General features: G+C 56.4%; 1 protein-coding gene across 8 annotated transcripts in view; it reads right to left on the bottom strand.

Annotated features, from left to right (window-relative positions):
- Positions 1 to 1,518: 1,518 nt before the first annotated feature.
- Positions 1,519 to 24,319, bottom strand: part of STIM1 (stromal interaction molecule 1) — a 100,794-nt gene continuing 77,993 nt past the window's right edge. For 2 of the 8 annotated variants that reach the window (XM_075099487.1, XM_075099391.1), the window contains exons 7-13: positions 23,405 to 23,582; positions 18,963 to 19,130; positions 17,731 to 17,831; positions 17,094 to 17,329; positions 15,076 to 15,156; positions 12,121 to 12,187; positions 1,519 to 2,512 (exon numbers count right to left, since the gene is read on the bottom strand). In XM_075099487.1, coding sequence (XP_074955588.1) covers positions 1,963 to 2,512; positions 12,121 to 12,187; positions 15,076 to 15,156; positions 17,094 to 17,329; positions 17,731 to 17,831; positions 18,963 to 19,130; positions 23,405 to 23,582 — 1,381 coding nt within the window. In that variant the 3' untranslated portion in view covers positions 1,519 to 1,962. Of the gene's footprint in view, positions 2,513 to 9,152; positions 9,332 to 10,076; positions 10,395 to 12,120; positions 12,188 to 15,075; positions 15,157 to 17,093; positions 17,330 to 17,730; positions 17,832 to 18,962; positions 19,131 to 23,404; positions 23,583 to 24,319 lie in introns of those variants that run through there. The other 6 variants (XM_075099661.1, XM_075099572.1, XM_075099746.1 and 3 more) reach the window with 5 other exon arrangements.

Below are 24,319 nucleotides of genomic sequence, written 5' to 3' on the forward strand. Positions count from 1 at the left end.
CAGCATCCCGCCCTGCCTCCTTGTCTTCCCCTGCCAGACCTCCTCTGCCCTCAGCAGGTGAAGCAGCCGGGGTGGCCTCGGGCAGCAGCCCAGTGCCGGGGACGTGCTGGATGGTGGCACGGGGGGCTTGGTTCGGAGGGGGCGGCAGGGCAGGGACCCCAGGCTTGGCAGAGGGCTCTTGGGGGCGGGTCGTGTCATGCCAGGCAGCAGCCCCGAGGGACCCGGGAGGGCGGCTGGGGGCCCGGGTGCTGCGGGCAGGGGCTGTGGAGCTGCGCCGGGGGGAGCAGGGCTCGGCCCTGGGATGGAGCCAGGCTCATCCCTGGGGAAGGGCACCCCGGGATGGGGCAGGGCTCGTCCCAGAGTCGCTGCCCGGGCTGCGATGGGAGAAGCACGCAGAGGCGAGGGCTCTGAGCAGCAGGATGCAAACTGCAGCCTGCCGAGGCCGGACGGGAGAGCCGCCGCGCCCCAGCAGCAGCTTGGGCCAGGCTGAGACCTGCCGCAGGTTGTGCCGGCACCGAGGAGCGGCGGGGCCCGGGCCGTGGCACAACCAGGCAGACCCCAGCCTCCGGCTGGAGCAAGCGTGGCCCAAGGGCAAGGAGGATGCTGCCCGCATGGCTGTTAAGGGCAGCGGGTGCCCAGGTGAGGCTCTGCCAACCCCACCTGCAGCCCCTCGGAGGGGGCGCAGAGCCCCCAGCACCCAGCCCGAGGGCACGCCTGCTTCAGGGGGATGGAGCCAGGACAGGGGAGGATGTTCTCAGGCTCCCACCACCCACGCACAGGCTGCCTGCCCCTGGCCACGGAGAGCCGCACCGTGCCCGGCTCCCTCCGGCCCTGCCGAGCCAGGACATGGGGACAAGGGACAGGCCCCGCACCCTGGGGCCCCCTCCTCTTTGCGTGGACGTGGCAGCCGGACCCAACTCTGCACCAACACCCCTCGGGGACTGCCCTTCCCTCGGTGCTCCTCCATCAGTGGGGTCCCCCCTGCTCACCCCACCGAGCCGCTGGGGCACGTTTGGGTTGGGAGGAGCTGGCATCCCACCACGCCAGCATCCAGCCCTGCACCGCATCCAGCCCCCGGCCCTGCTCCGGCGGCGCCGTGCCGAGCAGCTGGGTGGGCAGCCCCGTCCCACCGCCGACACCCAGCGGGCTGCAGCCGCCTCCGGCACGTGGGGGAAGCGGGTCAAGGGCGCGCTGCGGGCAGAGCTCCTGGATGCACAAGTACCGGCAAGGGCCGAGCCCTCCCTTGCGAGGGCATTTTACTCGCTCTTGCTTATCAAGAGCGCACAGACAGGGATTCCCCCTCCCAACCGTCGTAGCGATGGGGGCCGGGGTGTGGAAAAGTGACTCATAGAAATGAGGAGAAAGCCGCTGCGACGTCCGCCAGGCAGCTCGCCCGAGCGCTCACACCCGAGTCACCCCGAGAGGCGAGAGAGCCGGCCCTGCTCCGCACGCTCCCCCGCGGGCTCCCACCACCCCGACCTCCCATACAGCCTGTGCAAAAGTTGGGAGAGGCAGAAGAACCGGGGAAAACAAAAAAAATTAATAACAACAATAAAAAATAAAATAAAAAAATAAAACCACATTGAAACCAAACCCAAATGCCGTGTGGCTGAGCAGAGGCAGGAGTAACTGGAAGCCATGCGCAGCAAAGCCAGGGACTGCAGCAGTCGGGAGGGGAGAAAGGGCGGCTGTTCTCTTCAGGGGGAGCAGTCGTCGTCTTTTTTTTTTCTTTTTCTGAGAGATCAGGAAATAAATAAGTTTAAATAGCTCCTCCCGCTGCCGGTGTTAGGTGAGGTGACTCAGAAACGGAGGGTGCGGAGGGGAGGGCAGGGGGTGCTGGCCAGCACCCGAGCCCGCGGGGTCTGGGACAGGCGGGTGCGCTGCGTTCCCGATGCACGGCCGCCCCCCCGGTCCCCGTGGGTCGCGCTCCTGGCTGGGTTTCCTCTTCTCCCCCTCCTCTCTCTACTTCTTGGGCTTCTTGAAGATCTTTAGGGGGAACTTTTTCTTGCTCTGGCCGAGGTCAACCTCATCGCCTGTCAAGCTGCTGTCCTCGTCCCCCGGGCTCTTCTTGGCAGCCAGCTGCGGGATGCGGGTGCTCTTGGAGCTGCTGGGCCGGCAGTCAGAGATGGGGGAGGGGGTGTCGGGGTCGGTGGAGCTGGGGCTGTGGGACCGGGAGGAATCCGAGTGGCTGTGCTTGCCGGCTGTCGGGTGGCTGATCTCCCCCAGGCTGGAGGACTTCTCCATGCCGTGGTTCACCATCATCATCTTCTTCATCACCATGGGGCTCTCGGACAGCCGCTCTGGCAAAGCCCCCAGGGCGGAGGCTTCGGCGTGCCTGCTGCCGCCGTTGGGGGTGGGCGCCCCGACGGCAGGGTGGCCGGGGGCAGCCTCCTCGATGGACTTGGTCAGCAGGTTGGGCCGGGCAGCCAGCAGCTTGGGCGCAGAGCTGGGGATACGCTGGTGGTCGCTCAGGTGCGGGATGGAAGAGTCGGAGTCGCAGCGAGTTAAGTCTCTGGGGTGGAGAGGGCGGAGGGGAGAGAAAGGCCGTTAGCGCCGCTGGGTCGGCGGCCCGGGGACGCGCGCCCGAGCCCGTGCGCACACACGGATGCAGCAGCTGAGTGGGGCCGGTGGGGTGGGCAGGGCAGGGGAACCCCCTCAAGGCAGCCCCGTCCCACAGCAGCGGCTTGCGGCGAGCCCCCCGGGGAGCGGGAGCAGGGCAGACGCCCGCCCTGCTCCCGCCCTCGCCTGCGGGTTCTGCTCCTCCGTACGAGTGCCAGCGGGACGACTGCGGTGGGCAGCCCTGGGGACGGGGGCGGGGCTCGCCCAACCTGGTGCCAGGTACCCAGCACGCGGGGCAAGGCGAGCCCCCTCGCTGCCTGCCCCCTGCAAGCGCAGCCCCCCTCCCCAGCACGGGCTGCAGGAGAGCTCACTGCCAGCACTGACCCACAGCATGAGCCGCTCGGTTCAGCGCCGCGGGGAGCTGGAAGGAAGCACTGTACATGGAGGCAGAACCAGAGGGATCGAGGCCCCGATCCAGGAGGCAGCGGCAAGCGCTCAGCCCTGAGCTCGTGGGTCCAAAGGCACCGGCCGCGGCTCCAGTGGCCATCAGGGGCCCTCGACCAGGCGCAGCAGGGCTGGCCGGCCACCGCCGGGCTCTGCTCAGAGCCAGCGGCTCCCTCCCACTCCCAGATAAACCACGCTGCCAGCCCCTTCTTTCCCATGGGTCCCAGTGAGAGCCGGGCCAGGGAGCTCACAGCATTGCACAGCGTGCCCTGGCACCCGCAGAACCGCGGCAGCTGTGGGAGCCGATGCCCTTCCAGCCACAGGACCGGGGACACCTTCATCAGAGGCCCCCTCTGCACTTGCTCAGCTTGCATCCGCGTGTGCGCACGCCCGCCTCGCCCCTCCGCGCCCTGGGACGGAGCGCACCGGACCCACCGCTGCCCCCTTTTCCTCGGTCAGCTGGTGCAAACCTCTAATCCCGGAGGGAGGAATTAGAGGTTCGGCTTTCCCGCGCGAAGCCATGCCCGAGCACGCTCCCGCAACGTGGGTGTCCGTGGCCGCAGCCTGCGGCCCCTCTGCTGCACAGCGGTTTGTGCCCCCGGCCTGGTGCCTACTTGTGACTGCAAAAGGCGTTAGAGCGTTGTTGCGCCAGCCTGAGCAGCTCCCAGATCCTTTCTGAAGCGGAGAGTGGGAGGTAGGAGGAAGGGAGAAATGGAAAGGCTTAGTCCTTCCAGCCGGGATCACCCGTACGGGTGCAACGCTGCCACATCCCAGCCTGACATCCCCGCGGCCCCTGCCGAATCCTGTCGGCGTGCCCGTGCAGCCAAAGAGCTGCACTGCTCTGGCTACCACCTGCTTTAACGCTGGCCTCGAGACTCGGGCGCCGCACGGCCGTCCCTCCCACCCGACAGGGCAGGCATGGACGGGGAGGGACGGGGGCTGCGAGGGGACCCGGCGCTTGCCTCTTACTCAGGGTCTGCAGCAGCTGCAGGCAAGAAGTACAGAGTGGGAAAGGCGGATGGAGGGAAACGGGGCCAAGAGGAGGAAAAGCGAAAGGGTGTGAGAAGAGACAGGAGGTGCTCACCAGCTCCTGGGGCCCTGCCGCCCCCCTGCTCCCGCCGCAGACCCCCCATGCAGCCGAGCCCCAGGACGTGGGTCGCTGTGCCCCGCTCTGCCCTGCGCGCTCAGCACAGCACGTGAGGAGCCCCAAGCTCCTCTTCTACGATACCAGCATCAGTAACATCGGAGCCTGGAGGCAGCACAAGAGGGAGGCGAGAGAAGACGCCCTCCCTACAGAGCTGGCACGCAAGGAGACGTCCAGCTATCGGGTAGGTGCTGAGGAAGATTGGCTGCAGCAGCAGACCACCAAGTCACCCAATACGCCTGTACCTGAGACCATTCTATGATTCCAAGGTGCTTGTAAAAGGCAGGAAAGATTCTCCTCAGGTCGCTGCCCTCCGTAATGGAAACGGGCATTTTTTAACAAAACCCACTGAATATACTTGGGCCCTCGTTTAACAGCTCCATAGGAATATACAGAGGAAAGGGGTATTAAAAGCCTCGCTGACAGTTAGGATACGGCCCAAGACCCGCTGTCAGAGCCTGTCTCATCTCTTATTTTAACAAGAAGAAAATAGCCCCAGGCATTGCTGGAATAGTCCTTGCCTTCCGCGCGCCCACAGCCGAGCCCATCTGACGTCCGAGCGACGGAGCGCCGCATCCTCAAGGTTAGCAGCAGGCAGGGGAGAACAGGAACTGAACAATTCGGATGGTGTGAAATCCCCAGCTATTCTGAGTGAGCATCTTGGAGGCCGTCCAAGTGAGACAACTGTGATGAAGCGCACCGTACGGGGCCACAGGAGCTCCCGATGCCCCAGCAGATACCGTGGCTCCGCGGAAGGTCACCGTCACGGCTCGAGGCCCGCGGCTTTCGCTGGGATAACTGGGGCTGGACCGTGGGCAGGCAGCTTCGGGAACAGCAGCATCAAGAAAACTTGACGGGGCTGAGCACGGGAGTATTTCAGAGCCATCTTCGAAAAGGTGGACACCAGTGGCACCTGCACAACCTGGGGGGGGCTCGAGACCTCAGGCTGCTGCTAGTAAATGCAGAAGGCAGACATAACCGCCATCACAACTCCTCGACTCCTTTCCTTTAAGAAAGTTAGCAGTCTCACGCTCTTCCCGAACATTTCTTGTCCACATCGGTGCTTAATACGCCTGCAAAGGGGAAATTTCTGCTGGGGAATTTCCGCCAGGCCGCTCGTTGCATCGCCTCTCTCCAGAAAGGGGGCAGAAGCCATCGTGTGCACATGCTGAGCTGCTGTCGAGAGACGCTGCGAGGGTGAGCCGGCACTCAACACGTGCTTTCAGAGGTTTATTTCCTCCAGAAATACCTGGAAAGTCCCCCCTTTCCAGGAAAACAAGGCAGACTTCGGCCATGTGGTTTGGCACCAGCCCTACAGACGGACAGGGGCAAGGGGAGGCAGCAGCCGGTGCGTCCTCCCGGCCGGCGCTTGGTCCCGGCACACCGAGGAGAGGCAGCGAGGCTGCTGCGGAAGCCGCATCTCCTGAGCGGCCCAAGACCCGCTGTCAGAGCCTGTCTCATCTCTTATTTTAACAAGAAGAAAATAGCCCCAGGCATTGCTGGAATAGTCCTTGCCTTCCGCGCGCCCACAGCCGAGCCCATCTGACGTCCGAGCGACGGAGCGCCGCATCCTCAAGGTTAGCAGCAGGCAGGGGAGAACAGGAACTGAACAGCCTGCGGGCTGCCCGGGACGGGCAGAGCCGAGTTCAGGGTAAAAGGCTCCGTGCAGACTCTGCTCAGCCTCACCGTACGGGTGAGGGAGCTCGGCAAGGCGGCAGGGCAAAGCCTTGGCCCGGAAACGCCGCTGATCTGAGCCAGGACTCCGGGCAGACAGGATCACCTCCAGGCAGCGCCCGCCCGGACGCATGCCGGCCGATCCCATCAGGCCGGCGCGCCGCCGTGGCGGGGTCGGACCACTGCTTCCCCGGGGTCGCCGCCTTGGCTCAGGAGCTTTGCCTGGGAACGGGGCTCGGCTGAGCTCGGCCGGTGGCCACCGAGTGACCTCCGTCGGGACCACGGTGCCAGAGCAGAGCAGCTGCTGCTGAGGCTCACCCGATGGAGAGGCCGAGCACCGCGCGACGCAGCGCGCCGTGGCCAGTAAAGCAGGTTTACACAGTAAGGCCGGCTTGCTTGAAATTCAACATTGTAACTCCACCGAGGAATATTATTTTCTGGTAAAAAAAAAAATCAACCCAACCTCTCTGCTGGCTGCCGTCATCACAAAGGTATCTGGGTGGGGGTCAGTGAAAAGAAATCCTTTAAAAAAACCCCCAAGAAAATAGTAAATAGAGCAAAAAATTTTTTAAACTGAGGCAACTTAAAAAATGCCTTATTCGTGAAAGTGAGTTTTCTCCCTGCTGAGACCTGCAACTGCCCACTAGCTCAGGGGCCGTCCGGCGAGCCTCTCCCCCTCTCTCACAAGGTCCCGCACAGTTTTTAAATCCAGACGAGACAAAAGCAAACCCGTGGCTATGGCAGCGTGCAGAGAAAGTGACGACAGCAGATGCAGAAACATCCTCTGCTCCAGGAGGATTTTCTTCCCCTGAGCGCAGACGCTGGGAACCTGATCCTTGGACAGCTGGTCCTGCACCCCGGGGAGACGGAGGCGAAACGCTGCCTCTGGCCGACGCCGGCGCAAGCGGCTCGGAGCAGGCCCTCGGAGCTCGCCGAAGCCTCCGCGCCTCCTCCTGGCACCGCTCTCGTGGCAACGGAGGGTCCCTGCCCATCAAGGGGTCGGTTTGGGGGGGGTCCACCTCCCCACTGCAGGCGTGGCTGTCGCTGCTCTTCCCTGGTGATGCCCTGCCCCGGGGCGGGCGGCCGGCCGGCACCATTGCCGGGTGCTGCACTCGATCCAACCTTTGTTGGATCACGTTTTTTTCTCCCTGGGCTTGCTGGCTTGCCGTCCGGAGTGGGACTGAAGGAGCTGATGAGGGGAAACAGCCTACAAGCACACACTTTTCAAATACCCCAAGGGTGCTAGGCTAATCCGTTTTATTAATAATTTACCCAGCCGTAACTCAGGAATATATTCCCGAAGGGCTGAGGCAAGACACCGTGACTGCTGACACCTGCACGCCAAGAGGTGCATCAGCGGTGGGCAGCGGAGAAGACGCTGAGCGGCGGTGGCCCCCACGCTGCTCGGCGAAGCTGCGCTTCGACCCACGGCAGGCGAGATGCAGGCGTGACGTGCCGGAGCGCTTCGCCACGCCGGGCAGCGGCAGGGGACGGCCCAAGGGGCCGGCTGCGCCGCTATCGCACCCCGACAGTCGACGGACCAGGGCGTTCGGGCGCACGGGTCCTGGGTCCCCGCTGTGGCACCCAAGGGCAGGGGCTGGTTTTTAGAACCGAACATCCGCAGCTGGAAACTTTTGCTGGGACTTTCTAGAGCCCAAAATGATCCTTTCTGGCAGCTCCCACAGGAAAGCGCACAACATGGGAAGCGTGCGTCCACAGGGACGCGACTCCCTGGATGCAGCTGGCTTTGCCAGAGAGTGAGGAGGAGGAGATGCTCCCCAGCCCAGGGCTGGGACGAGAGGGGAGGAAAGAACATTGCCCGGATGTTGCTGGTCGTCTTGGATGAGGCTCAGACGAAAAGGGCTGGCCTGAGCCCTGCTCATTTTCACGAGGTTTATGCCCCTGAATTGGTACAGCACATTTTTAAGCGGAGACGCTGGCCCAGGGCACAGCCAGCCTCGATGGTATCACGGGAAGGTGCCTTCAGAGAAAGCGCTTCTGCAGAGCAGCAGGAGCTCCCAAACGTTCATCCCTCCTGAAAACCTCAGACCACCGACTGAACATGAAAATACCTGGGACCCTCACTTAAGGCAGCGTGTTTCTCGATCCCAGCCGCACCGCCGTGGGGTTCAGCGCTTTTTCGAGGTAGCTGGGCACACTTAAAACCTACGAAGCCCGAAGCTGACTGTGTGGAGCTACGTGCGCTGCTTTCACCTGCGCTCCCTACCGTGCCGCTCCAAGAATCCGAACCAACCGCGGTGAACGAGAGGGTGAGAAAATGGGAATGGGCTGACTTGGCAAACAAAAGAAGCAGAGAGCAAAGCATGGAGTAAAGAAACACTGGTAGTGGTGGAGGAAGAGGAGAGTGAGGGAGGATGATACAGAATAACTTCGTTTTTCCTCACTCTGCACCCCGTTGAATGATCTCTCCTGGTGGGCTCCTGCTGTCCGCACAGCCCAGCGCACCGGCTGTAGGAAAGCTTAGGAGCGGCTCAAGGGCGTTTGACACTGAGGCAAGGCTTGGTCTACCGGCCTCACACAGACCTTGCTGCCTCGAGCACTCCCTGCCCTTTACCGAGAGCACCCGTAGCTGCAAGACTAGACGTTATATACCTGGCTGGCACATGGCACCAGGGCAGCAAAGGCTTCCCCCCAGGCAGAACCAAACGTGCTGTATGGCTTGTTATTCTGCTGGGCTCAGTGCGGCACGGTCGGGGGCTTAGACACAGCCTCTACAACGCAAACCCAACCGTAATCTCTCCTGTAAGAGCTGTGAATTACTCTTTTCACTGGATTACTACCACTCTCCTTTTGCTTTGGCTGCCTCCTCCCTTCCCCGCTGGAAAAGGGCCACCAGCGTGGGGATTCGGTCCTACGCTCCCATCTCCGTCAGGTTTATCCACGGGTACCACTTGAAGCAGGCACTGGCAGCAGAAACCTCTGTGAACACAGCACCCTCCAACCCCTCTCCCCCGCCCCGGGGACACCCAGTCCCCTTCATTAACATTAAAAAACACACATCAGCCTTCGAAATCAGAACAGCTCTGACCTTATTTGCACCGGATCCTCTGAAGCCAATTGCAAAAGAGAAGCAAACAGTGAGGAGTTCATGAAAGCGATTCACCGGCCACGCGCTGGCCTTGCCCAGAGAGAAGGTCCCTACCAGGTTAACCCCCAGCAGACTTTAGCACCGTCTACAGCTTGCACGGAGAAAAGCGACCCCCGAGCCTTCCTCCGGGGGAACGGCTTGTTTGAGACGATTTCTTTGGCGAGGTCTCGCCAACGTTGGCGTCTGCTGGATACGAGAGAGGCTAAAGCGATCCAGCAGCCCAACGCGCTCAAGGTAGCACTCCCCTCCTACCGAGGGAGCCAGGCTTTTTTTTGGGTTCCATTTTCGTCCTTGGCAATGGCTCCCTGGCAGGGCTTTCTCAGCCTCAGCTTCCCCATCTGTTCTGCTTGCCTCTTTGGGAGGCTGCGGAGCTCGAGGGATGTATGTAAAGGCCTCCGAGACTGGTTACATAAAAAAGAAAGAGCAATACATTGGCTTGTGCTGTGGCATGCCTTCGTGGCGGTATTTTTAGAGATCCGTCTAAGCAGGATCTGCTAACGATGCAGCCTGACAAGGAATTAAAAGCAACAAAATAAGAACGCATTCGGGCACCCAGTTCTTCATTTCTGTTTTCTGAAATGAACAGAGAATGGATGAGCATGGATTTTGGAGTCGTCTGCTATTGTGTAGCTGAAGCAAATCTTAGGGGAGAAGTTCTTACCCTGAAAAACTCCGTTGCTAAATCAGTTATCCTGCATCAACAGGTGGTCCTTGCTATGGGAACAGGGAGGAAGCAGCCCTACCCTCACCGAACGGTGACCAGTTCGGCTCTGACAAGCTACTAGGTGCACGGGGGGAATAAGACGACCTCAGTTATTCTCTCCCAACGACCTCCCAGCAGCATTGCCTTTTCTAACTGGGATGCCAAGGCCACACCACCTTTCCCTCTGCCACTCGCAGGGGAGCCTGCAGGATCGAGACTTTAACCTGGTCAGCAATTAAGTGCATCACAGGCTTCAGCCGAGGAAAAGAAAAATCCTCTTTATGCAGCTATTTTAGACAGTACCAGCCTTCGAGCTCGCAGGACAAGCCCTCCTTTCTACAGAGGCAGGAAGGTCGATGGTAAACAGGGACTGTGTGATGTTACCAGAAGCATCCCCAGCTTTTATCAGTCAAACTGGGACAGCTGCAACCGAACTCAAATCGGCAGGAATTAATCTACATTTTAATTATGCTGCTTCTCGTAACCCCAAAACAAATATTACTAAATTAACCAAGAAGTTGCTCTTTAATTGTCTGTTGTGGAGCAGGTGCGGCAACTTCCCCCCTCCTCCTCCGATGCTCCAGAATCCATCATCTGCGCGGGGCGTTACAGGCGCTGCCTCCGCAGCCCGGGCGCGGGGGTGCGCTGGTCCCGCCGGCAGCGGCTCCGACACACACGCGTTAGCGAGGGGGGGGAGGCATCCGAAACAGAGGCTGCGTAAACGACGTCAGGGGAGAGCCGAGGCCCGAGGGCAGAGGTACCTACAGATATAGGAATAATGGTACAACGTGCCGGGACGAATGAAGATGTGGCGACCTGGAGTGTTGTCCTGCCTGGATAAATAAACATGAAAGGACGTTGCCCCTCATGGCTTCCTCTCTGAGAGACTTCCAGCCTTTTCCCAGAAGTCTGTTCCCTGACGCTGAGGATAAGGAGACTATTTTTGATTTTACCAAGGAGAAAGCGCAGAACAGAGAGCTGAAGTGACTCGGCCACGGTCACAGGCAGCTCCCCAGCAGGGCGGGAGGACGCGGCTCCCTGACGGCCCATCGCAGCCCTTCCACCGGCTGCTTCAGCGCCGACCCCTCGGCACCGAGCGCCTGCAACGCCCCTGAACTAGAGACCGCGCAAGCCACGCACCCCGCTCGCACCTTAGCCGAGGGGCTAAACCAAGCCTCTGAGCGGACGCAGGCTCCAACAGCGCCCTGGAGCCGGGTGCATCCGTGAGCGTGGGGCGAGGGCCTCCGCCGGCTGCTGCCCGGGGGCCTCGTTCGGAGGAAAGCCACCCGCGGCTGCCCAAGGCACGCGATCTGCTGGAGGCCCCCTCGCAGTTCAACCAGATGGGATTCCCGCATCTATGGCCCAAGCCAGTCCTTCGGCCCTCTAACACCAGCGCGGTGAATCAGGAGAGGTCAGGGATTTAGGGATGTGGGGGACAACCAGTCCCTTGGGTCCTATCGCGCACGCATCTCCGCAGAGCCATCGCCTGCCGGCGGTTACCACTGAAAGGGGCCAAGTTAAAGCCACCGATCCAGCACTAAGAAGCTCCAACTCCCTCGTTATTCAGACGTTCCTTAGCCAAAACACAACCTGCCTCATCCCCTGCCAGAACGGAGGCACAGAGTCACTCTGAGACATGAAATTCCCGAATGCTGCTTTTTGCCACCTCTTAAAGCACCATTTTCAAAACCCTCTGGCAGCACCAACTACTACCCCACAGTATCTACCCATCGTGTTGCCTTTGCAATTCGCTTGTGAAGACCCCAGGTAAGTCAAGGCTTCAAATAAGGTCAGCGTTTGTTTGGTTAGTTGTGTTACCTTTGTTCTCCCAGGTGCGCCACCCAAGCGAAAGACTGACTTATTCAGCGACAACTGAGCGCCCAGGAATTCTCATTTGCTTAGCTACGGTTAAACAACAGCACCTCCTTGGGTTATGCACCCTCTGAGTTCGCAGATATGGGAATGGACCACGGAGCACTCCTTAGAGGGTCCACTGGCACGGGAGAGCCGTTGGAGAAACAAACATGTGGATAAATAATGAAACAAAGGCCGAAAAGGAAAGGGCACAAGGACTGTAGGAGAAAGAGCACCCGAGCAAGCAGCAGCTCGAGGCGCAGCAGGCAAGAGGGAGCTAGAAAAGAAACAGCAATATACCCAAAGCTCTCAGTGCGACAGCGAACTCCAGAGGTGACATCAGGAGGGGGCAGATCAGGGATGGAGTCCATCTGAAGGAAATAAGAGGAGGTGGTGTGATGGTAACAGATAGGGTGGACATGGCAAGCAGGAGCAGATGCAGAGATGGTGGATGAGGAGCAAGAGGTGGAAGAGGCGGTGGTGGCGGCAGATGGCGGGCTGGTGCCGGGAAGGTCGCAACTGAAAGACTGTCCAGAGGAGAGGCTGTGCATTCGACGGAGAGAGACTCTGCCTGCCCGGTAATGGGCAGGTTGGCCCGACTCATTCTGGCCTTGCACATAACTCTCTACCAACCTCTGAGATCCGTGGGCGTGCTGTGGGTCCACCAGGCGCTGGCGAACTGTGCTGGGCAAGGCGGGAGCTGTAACGAGAGAAAGGGGAGAACCCTGAAGGCAGCTGGAAAGAGACTCCACGTCAAATCAGCGAGGAGGCACCGCGACAAAGCTGCCACCCACGGCCAGGGCGACGCACCACACGCCTCCTCTCGCCGGGCCGCTTGCTCGGGCCGCTGCAGCCACCCCACCTTGTGCTGTAAGTACTCGGGTTTAATGCAGAAGCACTAAGCTGGTGCTATTGCTTAACATGCTAGATTAACGCCCAGCCCATGAAAAAATTACACCTGATGTTCCTGATAGAGGTGCTTTCTGAACACCTTATCTGATCATCTTGCTTGAAGCAGAAACTGGCTGCATGATTCATCCTACCCAACCTGACATCGGAGCTACCACCCAGGCTCCCTTTATAGTAAACGTGAAGAAGTCGGTACTCGCAGGGCATGATTCATTTCATCCTAATGCAGACACCCAAATCGCTCAGATGCTTCATGCCTTGGTAGTACTATTTCCCTACACGGGCTAAAAAAGGAGCCTCCGGTGACCAGTTCAGATGTAGGCACCTAAAGCTGGCGAGGCGAGCTCCGCTCCCGGAGCTCAGCTCTGCTCCTCTTCCAGCACCGTCGCGCCGGTGCAGCTGCTGGAGCAAGGTGCAGGAACGCCTTGCACCTTCCCGCAGGGCTGAGCGGCTGGGACACGTGCCACGTGTATGGTAACTATGATATTAATTGGGTAGGCACAGGCTTCCGTCATCAGTCCACACGTGAAATTACGGCTCTGGTCCGAAAGTGGTATCATCTGTTTAGTCTGTTTGATAATTAGCTCACTGATCAGAGAGATGCTCAGCTTGAAAAATACTTTTCTCTAATTGCAAATTCATCTTGGTTTGGAGAAACGAATCCGACTGCCTCCTTCAGTGCACTGTCACCAGCTAATTAACAGCTTTTACAGATCGTAATGATCCTTCTGGCCACGTAGCCTTACCTGTCAGGTAACGGAGGCCAGAGAGCTCAGCCAGTTGTCTCTGCACGAAGCCTGCACTACCTCTGCCCCACACCTACACGCTGAGCCGGGGCCAGAGGGTCGCCTTCGGAGAGGCGACGGAGGCACACGCGGGGATCTCTGCACGCTCGCTACCGTGGGCAGAGCGTTACGCATGGAAGAAGGCTCAGACAACCGGACTGGTGATATTTAATCCACCAGCTGTAATTTCCATACAAGATGTTCCTTCTTTTGCAGGAGATAAGGTGTTCAGGATTGTTCAGGATTTCTTATATTCGTAAGAAATAAATGTAAAAATGGTTAAAAAGGTGGACAGAGAGGAAAGCTAAGAGATGGAGTAGAAGGAGAGCTCCTTCGGGAATCGAAGAACCAGCAAATCACTGCTATAAAAGCCATACGACTAGGAAATTAGGACCTCCTGCAGCTCATCAACAGCTCAGGTACTGACGGATCACCGCAGGGGCGTATTTCCAGTGGAAGAAGGAACAAGCAGGAATAATTCAGGCAACTTTGCTGCTTCCACATCCCCAAGGTTAATCACCGTTTCCCTCGCAGGGTCCCACCACCCAGGTTTGCTACCTCTTGCTTTACTCACTGCCCGCCTGCGAACCTTGCGCTGGAGCTCTTTATACCGTCCACTTTATAGCTCAAGATATTTTTTTTTCCTCTCTTAAGAGCTCCAGAGCCAAAATTAAGTGAAATCAAGTCACACGCAGTCAAGGTGGGGAAAAAAAATCCCTTGCTTTGGCGGGGAGCGCAAAAAACCGATCAGAGGAGGTGAGGGGGAGAGTGTCAAACCGGAGGCTGTTCCAGCTCTCCTGCTGTGCCTCTGCAGCAGCAGCGCTGCTAACTAAGGCAGCACGGACAGGAATAGCACAGCTGATCCCTCCTTGCCCGCTGCTGGCAGGGCTACAGTTTAGAAGAGGGGTCTCAGTTCGGGGCCCACCAGGGATCCAAGCTCTGCAGAGTAACTGACCAGGGGATTACGGGTTTCCGCTCAGGTTTCTTTTTCTCCTGGGCCATGCTTTTCTCCTGGAGGGGTTTGGGGATTTATTTACCTGGTGTTCCACTCCTCATTTACCAGCTTGACCCCTCACAGCTTTGCGTTCTCCTTTTGCGTGGTTTACCCTGCGACAAGCACAGGACCGAAGGCTGAGACCTCGCCGGAGCCCCAGCGGACCCTCGCTTCCCACAAATACCGTTCCACTCCAGACACGCACATGCCAACGTTCGCCAAATAACCTGCCCATCATCTCGAGGGAGACCACCACCACGCAAGCCCTAACCAACGCCAGCACACAGCCTGGCCTGCTGCTCGTCCTCCTCCATCGGCAGCGCCCCGCGAAGGGAAGGCTTCCAGCCAAAAACAGGAGGCTCAGGCTGAGCGTGCCATCCCCATGGCCCTGGCACCAGGGGACAGATTAGCATAATAGGTGGCATTGCTCGATTTATTTAAGGATACTGAGGGAAGAAAGGCACGGCAATCAGCAGCAGCCCCCATGGGGAGGGATCGGGGTCAGCCTCGGTTGGCAGCAGAGGGGCTGCGAGCAAAGCCTGCCTGGAGGAGGAGGTGGGATGGGAAAGGGAATGTTATCACCTCCTCCTGGCCTAGCCTGAATCCTTAATCTCCACCTCAGGGGTAAAAACAAGCAAAACCAACCCACCAGATTTCATAACTGGCTTTTTCTTAAGAAGCAAAACCCAAGAGCACGTGAGAACTACAGCTAACTGTGATTCTTCTTCATCCCACCAGGCTCTTCCCAGGGGTTAGTAAAGATGCTGATGACTCAGTGAAGAGAGGTAAATTCATTAGTTTTCCGTGCCAGAAAGTTGGAAAATTTGTGTATGTATTTTAGTCCAGAAAAAGGGCAGAGGGTAGACCAAAAAATTAAAATATAATCAAAGAGAACCAAACCAGGGTATTTCCAGAGGGACTGATCCTCCGAGGACAGAGACGAGCGGTCACTGAACCTGCGCCCGAAAAGCCAGGCTGCGTCTGGGATGGGCCAAGCGGGTGTGAACAGGAGAGAGAAAAACGTGATTTACCGGGAGAATCGTCACGGGCAGTCAGCGACACCCCCAGGACATCCGGGGAGGAAAAACCGCCCTTCTTTTCTGAAGCATTTTTTTTTGTACACAAAGAAAGGGACATCCCCTAGGGCAAGGCAAGCGCTCCCTGCCTGGGGAACCTGGGTGCCCAGCGCTTGCTCCGTGGAGTTCTCGCCCGCCGGGGCGCAGATCAGCACGGAGGCAGGCAGGCTCGCCCCCGATCGCTGCAAGCGCAAAAATCTCACTCGACGTGTCTCAAGCAAGGCATGAAGAAGCTGAGACTTAAAATCTTGGGTGAAGGCTCATGCCTTACACAGCTCACCCTCAGGGACTTCAGACATCGCTCCCACTAATAACCCGGCTTGCGTCGTTGCAAGTCTTTCATTAGAGCTGTCTAGCTTGGTTTCTAAGGGTAACTGATAATCACAGAGGCTACTAAGTAGGACACCGTTTCTGGTTGATGCTTTAAACTTTCCCTATGCACACCCAACCCTGCAAACCACCAGCTCCAGCCCCCACGCCTGCTCAGCCCTGGAAACACGCAAATACCCCATTCCTCCTGCAAGCTACTCAAATCCTTGGTGCCCTGCCTCCATCGCCCTGAGCCCGACCTCAGCACTCGCCTCCAGACCGTCACAGCATTTAACCAGAGCCTGAAGCCACGAGGGAGGGATGGTGATGGCACGTACAGGCACCTCCTGTCACGCACTGCTGACCCCGACACTCTTCTCTTCCTCGTCCCCACCTCCTACTCAGTTAAGTAGCCTTTTGATGAAGTCCTCACTAGAAAGTGACCCGAATCAGACACAACCAAGAGCACAGCCGCAGCTAACGCTGTCGGCACCGGCTGCCCTCTCCCAGCTGGAGCTCGGAAAGCTGTGCTCTAGCCACGTGCTGCTCCCAGACCGCTGTCGCTGAGCGGCTGGAGCTGCTCTCCAGGCCTCCCGTTCTCTTGTGCAATAGCTAGAGATAGGAAACTGTATTTGGGAAATGCCTTTTTGAGAAAAGCAAGGCCAAATCTGGGTCAGCTGAACACGGGAACAGTAAGTAGTCAGGACTGACACAAAAACCTCTTCCAGAGAAGGAGACAGCCTTCGCTTAATCCAAGAGCTCAGCACTTGGGAGAGGAACAGGCACAGGGTGACCCAAGTTCGCTCCCTTGCTCGGAGAGGTCTGGGCTCATGAGAGCAGGACCACCCGCCCTCCCGCTCCAGCAGCCCCGTTCCTGCCTGCGGGAGTTGATGCACTTTGTGCACGAACCGTCACCGACAGGGAGGGGGAGATCGCCCGCCTCGGCGACCGCAACACGCGCACGGGAGACGGGCACTGGGGCTTCAGCCTTTGCTCCCGGAAACCTTTAACAGGTCGTTACGGGGAGGCAGCATCACCACAACAGATGCTCCTCCCTGCAGAGTGGCACGAGGTGCAAGTCCAGAGCTGTGCATGAGGAGGGGGATGTCTTCAAGTCCTTTTATATCCCAAAACAAGGGCTCTAGCCAAGGGGAGATCAGGACAGGGCACTTCATTTTCCTTTCTCGCTTTTGTGAGTCTAGCCCACACCTTTGGGTTTGGGTTTTGTTTTGTTTTTTTTTAAAATACTTAGATTCAGCGAGTTCAACAGAACAGCATACGTATGATTAAATGATCATCTACAAATTCTAGCTCTGCTGGAATTAACAGGCTCGAAGCAACCCCAGCAGTGGTGGTCTGGCACTTACGGACATTCCTTACCCCTCACAACTAACAATTTGCCTTTTGTCATTTTAAAACCAACCTAGATACCTCAGTGCCCCCTAACACGCTTGAACTACGGTTCCAGGTCTGCCCCACGCGGCAGCTCGGCCGACGCAGGCTCACCACGCACACCTGACACGGACTACGTACATTGTATGGACATGGGAGACACGATCTCTTCATCCAAATCGTCCACGTCATCGGTCATGATGAAGTGCGAGGGGTTCGGCCGTGGGGTGCCCATCCAGCTGGGGTCAATGTTAAGGGCTGACGCCAGGGTGTGGATGCCAGGGTTGTTGACGATCTGGAAGCCGCAGAGCAGCTCTATCTGCTGCCAGCGATGCAGGCGCTCCCGCAGCGCAGCCGTCACTTCGCTCAGCGCTTGCCTGGAAGCAAGGTTCAAACATGGAAAAAATGTAGGGAATGAAGGAAAAACACACCATAAACTGTCTGAAACAAGGAGCCTAGTGCTTCAGCTTTGTACCCCGATACTTGAGGCATCTTTCACTCCATTTTCAGGAATGCAGGAATGAGAAAAAAGCCAGCAATGACTGAAATGCCGGGGGATAATCGCTTAACAACACTGCAGCCTCCTGAATCCTCATTTTGGCAGGATTTTAATTGCCCTACATAACTGTGATTTCTTGTGTCACACAGATAAAATTAAAAGGTTATTGATTAAAAGCAGCAAGCCCTACCCCAGCTAGCTAAAGTCAACAGAGCAAAGGTTCAGCAAAATGAGACCGAGGCAGGCAGAAATAAGGGAAGGTATTACGTAGATACTCACTTTGCAGTTAAGATTTTATGATCAACATCATCTAGAGATGAGCTGTGAGCAACATGAAATGTTCCAAACAGGGTGTTTCGCTTCTTTTTAATTTTTTCAGCCTGGAACATCAACAGAAAAAGGTCAGAGGAAGAAGACAACCTTATGTCTCCTCCAGGACAAGAACATCCTGGATGAGCCGAGACAGAAATAGCCCCAGCAGCTGTTTGCACACACGTAAATAGTGTGAATTGGGATTTTACTGAAGGATGTTATTCTTCCTAACACGGTGGGTGAGGAATTTGCCAGCAGCGAGTAAGCAGGTTGTGGGTTTCATGTTCCTCCTTGGCCCTTCTCCTGATCACCCAAGAGTTGAGGGAACTGAACCAGCTACTTCATACAGCAAATGGCTCTCTCATAGAGCCTTGTTTTGTCTTTCCCGCGAGTAAACCTTCAGAGAAACACTGTTAATGCCCCAGGGTTGTTGGTTTGGGGAGGTTTTTTGTTTTGGGGCTGGGTTTTTTTGCCTCCCCTCTGCGGCACAGTGTATATTCAAAATCAAAGTCGCCACACGCAGCGCTCTGGTTCACAGATCCAGTGGCATTAACCTGACGCTTGCAAAAGACAAACCACGGATGTGGACCTGAGAACTGACACAGCGAAAGGAAAACCACTGAAATGTTAAAACGTTCAGAGCAAAAGCATATTAAGGCAGACAAATTTTTCCGCGCTGCCAGCTCTGACCGCTGTGCACGTCCACAGAGACATCCGCGTGCTACAACAGCTTCCCTGCAGCTCATCGCTTTTTGGTTGGCACAGAAAATTTTAAACACCCGGGAATACAGAAATGGTTCATCGCTGCAGATCGCGTGCACGTGTTAGAAGTGTTGTGGCCCGTGCACGTAAATCACGGAGAGCAGGGATGATGCTTAACAGGTGCAAACCCTCCTGCTCGCTGCCTCTCCCAGTGCTGCCGCGCAGGCAGCAGCTCATACGCTGCACCTTCCCCGGGCTCCAGCCCGCTGAAGGCAGGCTAACGCCGCGGATGGGCTGCTGCGCCCTCAGAGGCGACGGCTCCGTATCCCTTCCAGCCCCAACTTACACCTCTGCCAACGTCTGCGCAGCACAAACGCAAATATAAGGTGTTAAAAGGGAAATTAGGTGCAGAGAAACCAACCGTGTGGGTTTCAATCCCCAAAGCTTTTCCCGTGGGTGGGAGGGGAGGGCCCGGGACAGGACGCTGGAATTCTCACCCCTTCCTTGGCCACCAGCAGCTGCTTCTCCGCGTTCTGTTTCTTGATGTTGTAGTACTGGACCTCCACCTCGTGCGTCAGCTGGAGCCACTTCTGCAGGGCCTCGGGCGCAGCCCAGCTGCAGTGGGACTCCAGCTCCTTCTCGGCGTTCTTGAGCGCCATCCGCACCTGGGGGAGAAGCAGCCGGCGCGGCGTTGCAGCAGCGGCGGGGACAGCCTGCCCTCCTGCAGGGTCACCCCAGCCGCTGGCTGCCAACCCGGCGCCTTTAAGGCACCAGAAAATAGTAAAAAAAGGACAAGGACGACTCCGTGCAACTGAACCTTACTCATGACAAGAGCGTTAGGAGAGGTGGCATCCTGGTACTGCGGGCTAGTGGGAGCGAGGAGCGCGGCAGGGCAGCCATCTGACAGACAAGGCTGCTGCTCGGGTGACCAGAACACCCTACAGTGCTCTCCTTTGGCCCTAAAGGTGAGCTCCTTCCTCAGAAATTTCCAGCCACGGCGGTGCTGTCCTGCCTCAGCACCTCAGCTCGCAGGAAGGGAAGGCACAGCTGACCTGGTCTACCTCTTCACATCAGCTCCTGTGCCTCACGACGGCATGAGCCGCATGCAAACCCTCCGGAGCTGACAGCACGATGCACAAGTTAGAACTTGATGTTAGGCAGAACAGAACCATAGAATCATTAAGGTTGGAAAAGACCTCTAGGATCGTGACGTCCGACCACCAGCCCAACACTACCATGTCTCCTAAGACAAGGTAAGGATATTCAGGGTGCTCATCTTAGCCTCTAGAGATCTCTGCAAAGTTTGCTGCCTGCCTGCGGGTCTGCAAAACGCACAGATTCTCCTCCTGAGGCAGAACTGCTGACAAGACTGTGCAGGCAATCGCCTTTTTTCTCTGCAGCTACTGAGCCAAACAGAGGGAGCTTGTCAAGAGACAACTTTCACACTGGAGCAAGATGATAAAAATATTTAGACACAAAACATGTGCTGCTTGGTCAGGAAAAGAAATAACACGTCTGGAATTGGCAGTTTCTGTAGCTTTCTGGGGGACTCGCCTTCCATCCCAGCTCACACGCCATCGGTCTGGTCTCCTCCACACACTCACTTATCCTGCTGGAGATGGGAGCGATTACAGAATTAGAAGAAAGTGGGTGTCAAGCAAGTTGAAGATACTAAAGCCTTACGTAAAAGCATTGGGTGCTAGAGACCATCAAGAATTAACGCTTCTCTTCCATTACACACGATGTGGAGGGACTTTGATAAACCTGAAGCCTGACACAAGCCCTGCAAGAAGTTAACGTGTTCTGTACTGGAGAAACCGATGGCGACCGCAGCTCGGAGCTGCTGCGATGCCGGGGCAGCACAGCGGTGGTGGGACTGGACTACCCTTCAACCACAGCTCCTCCAAGCTCAGGAGGGGAATGCGTGGTTACATACTCTACAACAGATCTTGTTGCTGTTAAAATAAAAGCCAACCCTAAGCACCTTCAAGAGCGTTTGCTGCCCCAGCCAGCCCTGGCCCACCAAGGCAGGCCTTCTCCTAACGGAGGTGGAGCTGGGAGGAAGGGTCCAGCTACGGCACTGCCACACGCCGTCAGGGCCACGCGTGGCTCACCGCGACAATGCCTGGATAACGCCTGTCCCGTTTGCTCTTTCAGGGCCCAGGTCTAAGAGGCACAGGGGCACCGGGAGCATCCAGCAGCCTGCTCGGGCTCTGCACCAGACCCTTCCAATGCCCACCGCGCGCCTCCCACAGCCGTGCTTACACCCGCCCTCGCCCGATGCCGGTGCCTCTTCGTCTCCCACAGAGCCACAGCCACAAGCGGACTGAAGGCGAGCATATTTTTTTTTAAGAGACTGCTCAAACTTGGATCTTTTCCCTTAATGCGTTATTTAACTCAGTCACGTCTCACCAAGTCTGGCATAGGCGTAACTTGTAGCGAGCCAAAAGCACCAGGTTACACACAGATATTTGAAAACCCATATTTTATCCTGGAGTACGTCCATCTAGAAGTACCCGGGAGGCACTGCACAGAAGAGGTCAACTACTTATACCTCTTACGGGTGATTTAGTCCTGTGTTGAACATAACATCACCCAAATCCTTCAAAAAGTTACAAATTCAGAATCACAGACCCCAGGAAGGTCTGGTTTTTCCCCTCTGACACCAGCGGCACCAGGCGCTGCTCCCGCCCCAGGCAGAACCCTGAGCACGATCCGCAAGCGTCTGGGATTTAGGAATACGGGGGATGAGCGGGAAGGAAACCTGCCACCAGGTATTTGGGGTAGAGGAGTGCTCAAAATATTTAGAGGAACACTTTTATGGAATGGTGGAAAAGGGAAGCAGTGCAGAACAACAGCCAAGGACCAGTGGTTGAGATGAGCCATCATACAGCAGTGTCCAAAACACAAACCCTCTTGGATCTGCAGGGGAGCCAGCACAAACAGGAGTCACTTCGTGTGTCTAGGTTCTCCTGTGAAGATCTCCAAGATCTCATTTTGACAACTAAGAGCAAAAATTTATGGAGCGAGGAACGCCCTCTGGGTCTGCAGCCCTGGCGGGGTCCGTGGTCTGGGGGAGGATGACCTAGCGAGGGGAGCGGGTCGGTACGAACAACCCGGTACGGGAGAGCCCCATCCCAGAAATACACTGCTTCTCCATCTCATCCGCCCGGCTCCAGCAGGAGCTTCCAAACCCTCCACTGTCCTTTCAGTGGTAAGAATCAACTGGTGCAAAAGAAGGTCTTGTTTTTATATTCCCTGGGACCCAAGAATATCTTAAAATCGGATGAGTTTTACGGTCAGCAGGAGTGACTGGTTAATGTTATCTGTGGTCTACAGCTCGCTGGGACGGTGACCAGGTTATAATCACACAGTGTGGGTCAGGTGGATAAAACCAATACTCACCCTGTCAACGCATCCCTCCCGAAGGCCTCTAAGAAACAACAGAGCGGTTAAGTCACCTCTGGCTTTTCAGATTTCTTAACAAACGTAAAGTGGAGGGGGAAGCGGAACGGACGAGCCCCTGCCTTCTCCAAAAGCCAGGAGCAGGTCGGGTACGGGGGCCTGGGGTTACAAGAGGAAGGCTACACGTCCTTATTTAATGACCTGCAATACGACATGACCAAACTTGTGCGTGCGTGAATACAGATGCCCCAACGCACGTCCCGTCCCGTCTCTGAGCTCAGCGACTCTCTGGAGGGGCTGGATGGCCGGTTGGCAGGAATGATGTTGGATCACGAGAGCAAAGCCGGTAACGGGCGCCTGCAGCTGCCTGGGCTGTTGCTATACCAAGCAGGAAGGAAATTTGCTGTTTGCTGACTATTTGCATACCGAGGCTGCAGCGCCCCGTGCCTCCCTGGTTACCCGATGGGCCAGGACATTTGTTTCTCCCTTACCAGTGGAAAGCCTTGATTCTTGTCTCGTTGCCTTCCCCGTTCTCCATGGTGGCATAAAAGACCGGGCACGGTCAGGTTGGGAGGATACGCTGATGGCCTCAGAACATCCAAGGTACTGGCTTGGCTCATGCAATTCTGGCTCACACAACTCAGTTTGAACTGATCTTTACATTAAAGTCAGATAAGAACTGCCCCTCAGGTGAAATAGGAAGCAGCAACTTGAACTTCCTCTGCAGGTAAAATTCCCAGATGCTCGCTCATTGCCCTGTTATTCCCTATGCCTTTTGTTACAGGTCTCAGGGTTTTTAGATGTAGGATTGGGAATGCTTTTTCTGACCTATGGCAAATTATTTTACAAATGCTCTGTGTGTCCTGGACCCAACAGGTTTCATTTTTGCCAGCAGCAGCATTAGACGGAATATTCTGTCTAGCCCTACATTACGATATGTAGCTTGGGGACATATTTTCCTGCTAGTTTAAACTTAAAACTAACAATTTTGAGACTTGCATATGATCCCTAACCTTGCTATAAAGATTCTAACCTAGTGCTAAATTTCCTTGGATGGATATTTCTATCGTACACCTCTCTGATCCACAAGAAAACACGGTAAGCACAACCGACCTCACTCTAAATCTCTCCTAAAACCATGAGTAGGTACAAAAGGAAAAAGTAAAGAATGAACTTATGGTTTGGAGTGGGAGTTAGAAGTCATCAGAGGGGTGCAGCTACAGGTCAAGTTCAACACCTCTCCTTCTGCAGGGCAAGCTAGGACGGCGTGCGGCAGCAGCACATCGCTCTCGAGACAGCGCCCGCCCACTCCCTGCTACCCAACACACGCACGCACGGCTATAGAGCATAGGGGACGCGTAACGTGGAGCCGTGGAAGAAATACTTGGATCTTTCCCTCCACAGAGGGAGGGGAAAAGCAAATGCGTAAGAGCGTTACAAGCAGAACATCACTGGATTCACGGGAGGATGAACTGCCTACCGCTCTTGCTGGCACGTCTCGCCTGTAAGTGCATCCCCCTGGCTGAACCCTTACCTGCTCCAGTTCTTGTTCGGCGTATTTCTGCCTGCTCAGTTCGTTCTCCGTGCCCTCCCGCAGTTCTCGGAGCCGGTGCGCCTCCTGCTTGGCGATGCTGATCTCATCTTGCAGCTTCTTCTCCAGGTGCACCTTTTCCACCTCCACAGAGCGATGCTCCTCCTGAGCCTTCTGCAGCCTGCAACACACAGAGACCAAGAGCCCAGTGCCGTGCGTGGCGGGCTGCCTGCGCGCGGCCACCGCGACGGGCTGGCCAGCCACAGCCTCGACCAACCCTGCTCTTATTTACTCTGTGCTGATGCCAACAGAGATCTGTCTTTGGATAGTCAAGGAGAAAGTTCACCATGCCCAGGAGGAAACTGAATTGTCTACTCCACAGCCTCAACTTTACTTCATTTATTAAATACTCAGTGTGTGTTTTCTTAATTTTCCAAAGCACATCAAGATTCTCTTTAATAATCACATCAAGATTCCCTTTAATAAGCCTCAAATTAATTTGCATTTCCAGTGTTTTTACAAAAGTTAAGACAATGCCTTTAATAAAAAAAAAGGAGGGGAAGATCTGCCTGAGCTGGTACGACCACCCAGATGGGACGTCTCTGTGTTCCCCTTGCAAGAGCCTTCATATTTAGACACGTCTTCACCTTGCCCAGAAACAGTCGGTTGAAATGAAATTAAGAGGTTTGCTTCATAATGAAGGTTCTGAAAAATCAGGTTGAACAAGTACTACCAATGAAAGAAGTAAGCGTATTAAAGGGCTCCTTCCTTTGTGAGGTCCAGCCAAATGATTCAAAAAATATTTTTTTTAATGATGGCAACAGTTAAATCCGGGATCAAATTTCTGAGGAATGTGGTACGTCCATCTCCAGATAACTCCAAATCAAGATGTGATGAGTTTCCAGAACGGGTACTTCA

The sequence above is a fragment of the Phalacrocorax aristotelis genome, chromosome 1, assembly GCF_949628215.1.
Source record: "Phalacrocorax aristotelis chromosome 1, bGulAri2.1, whole genome shotgun sequence".
NCBI lineage: Eukaryota > Metazoa > Chordata > Aves > Suliformes > Phalacrocoracidae > Phalacrocorax > Phalacrocorax aristotelis.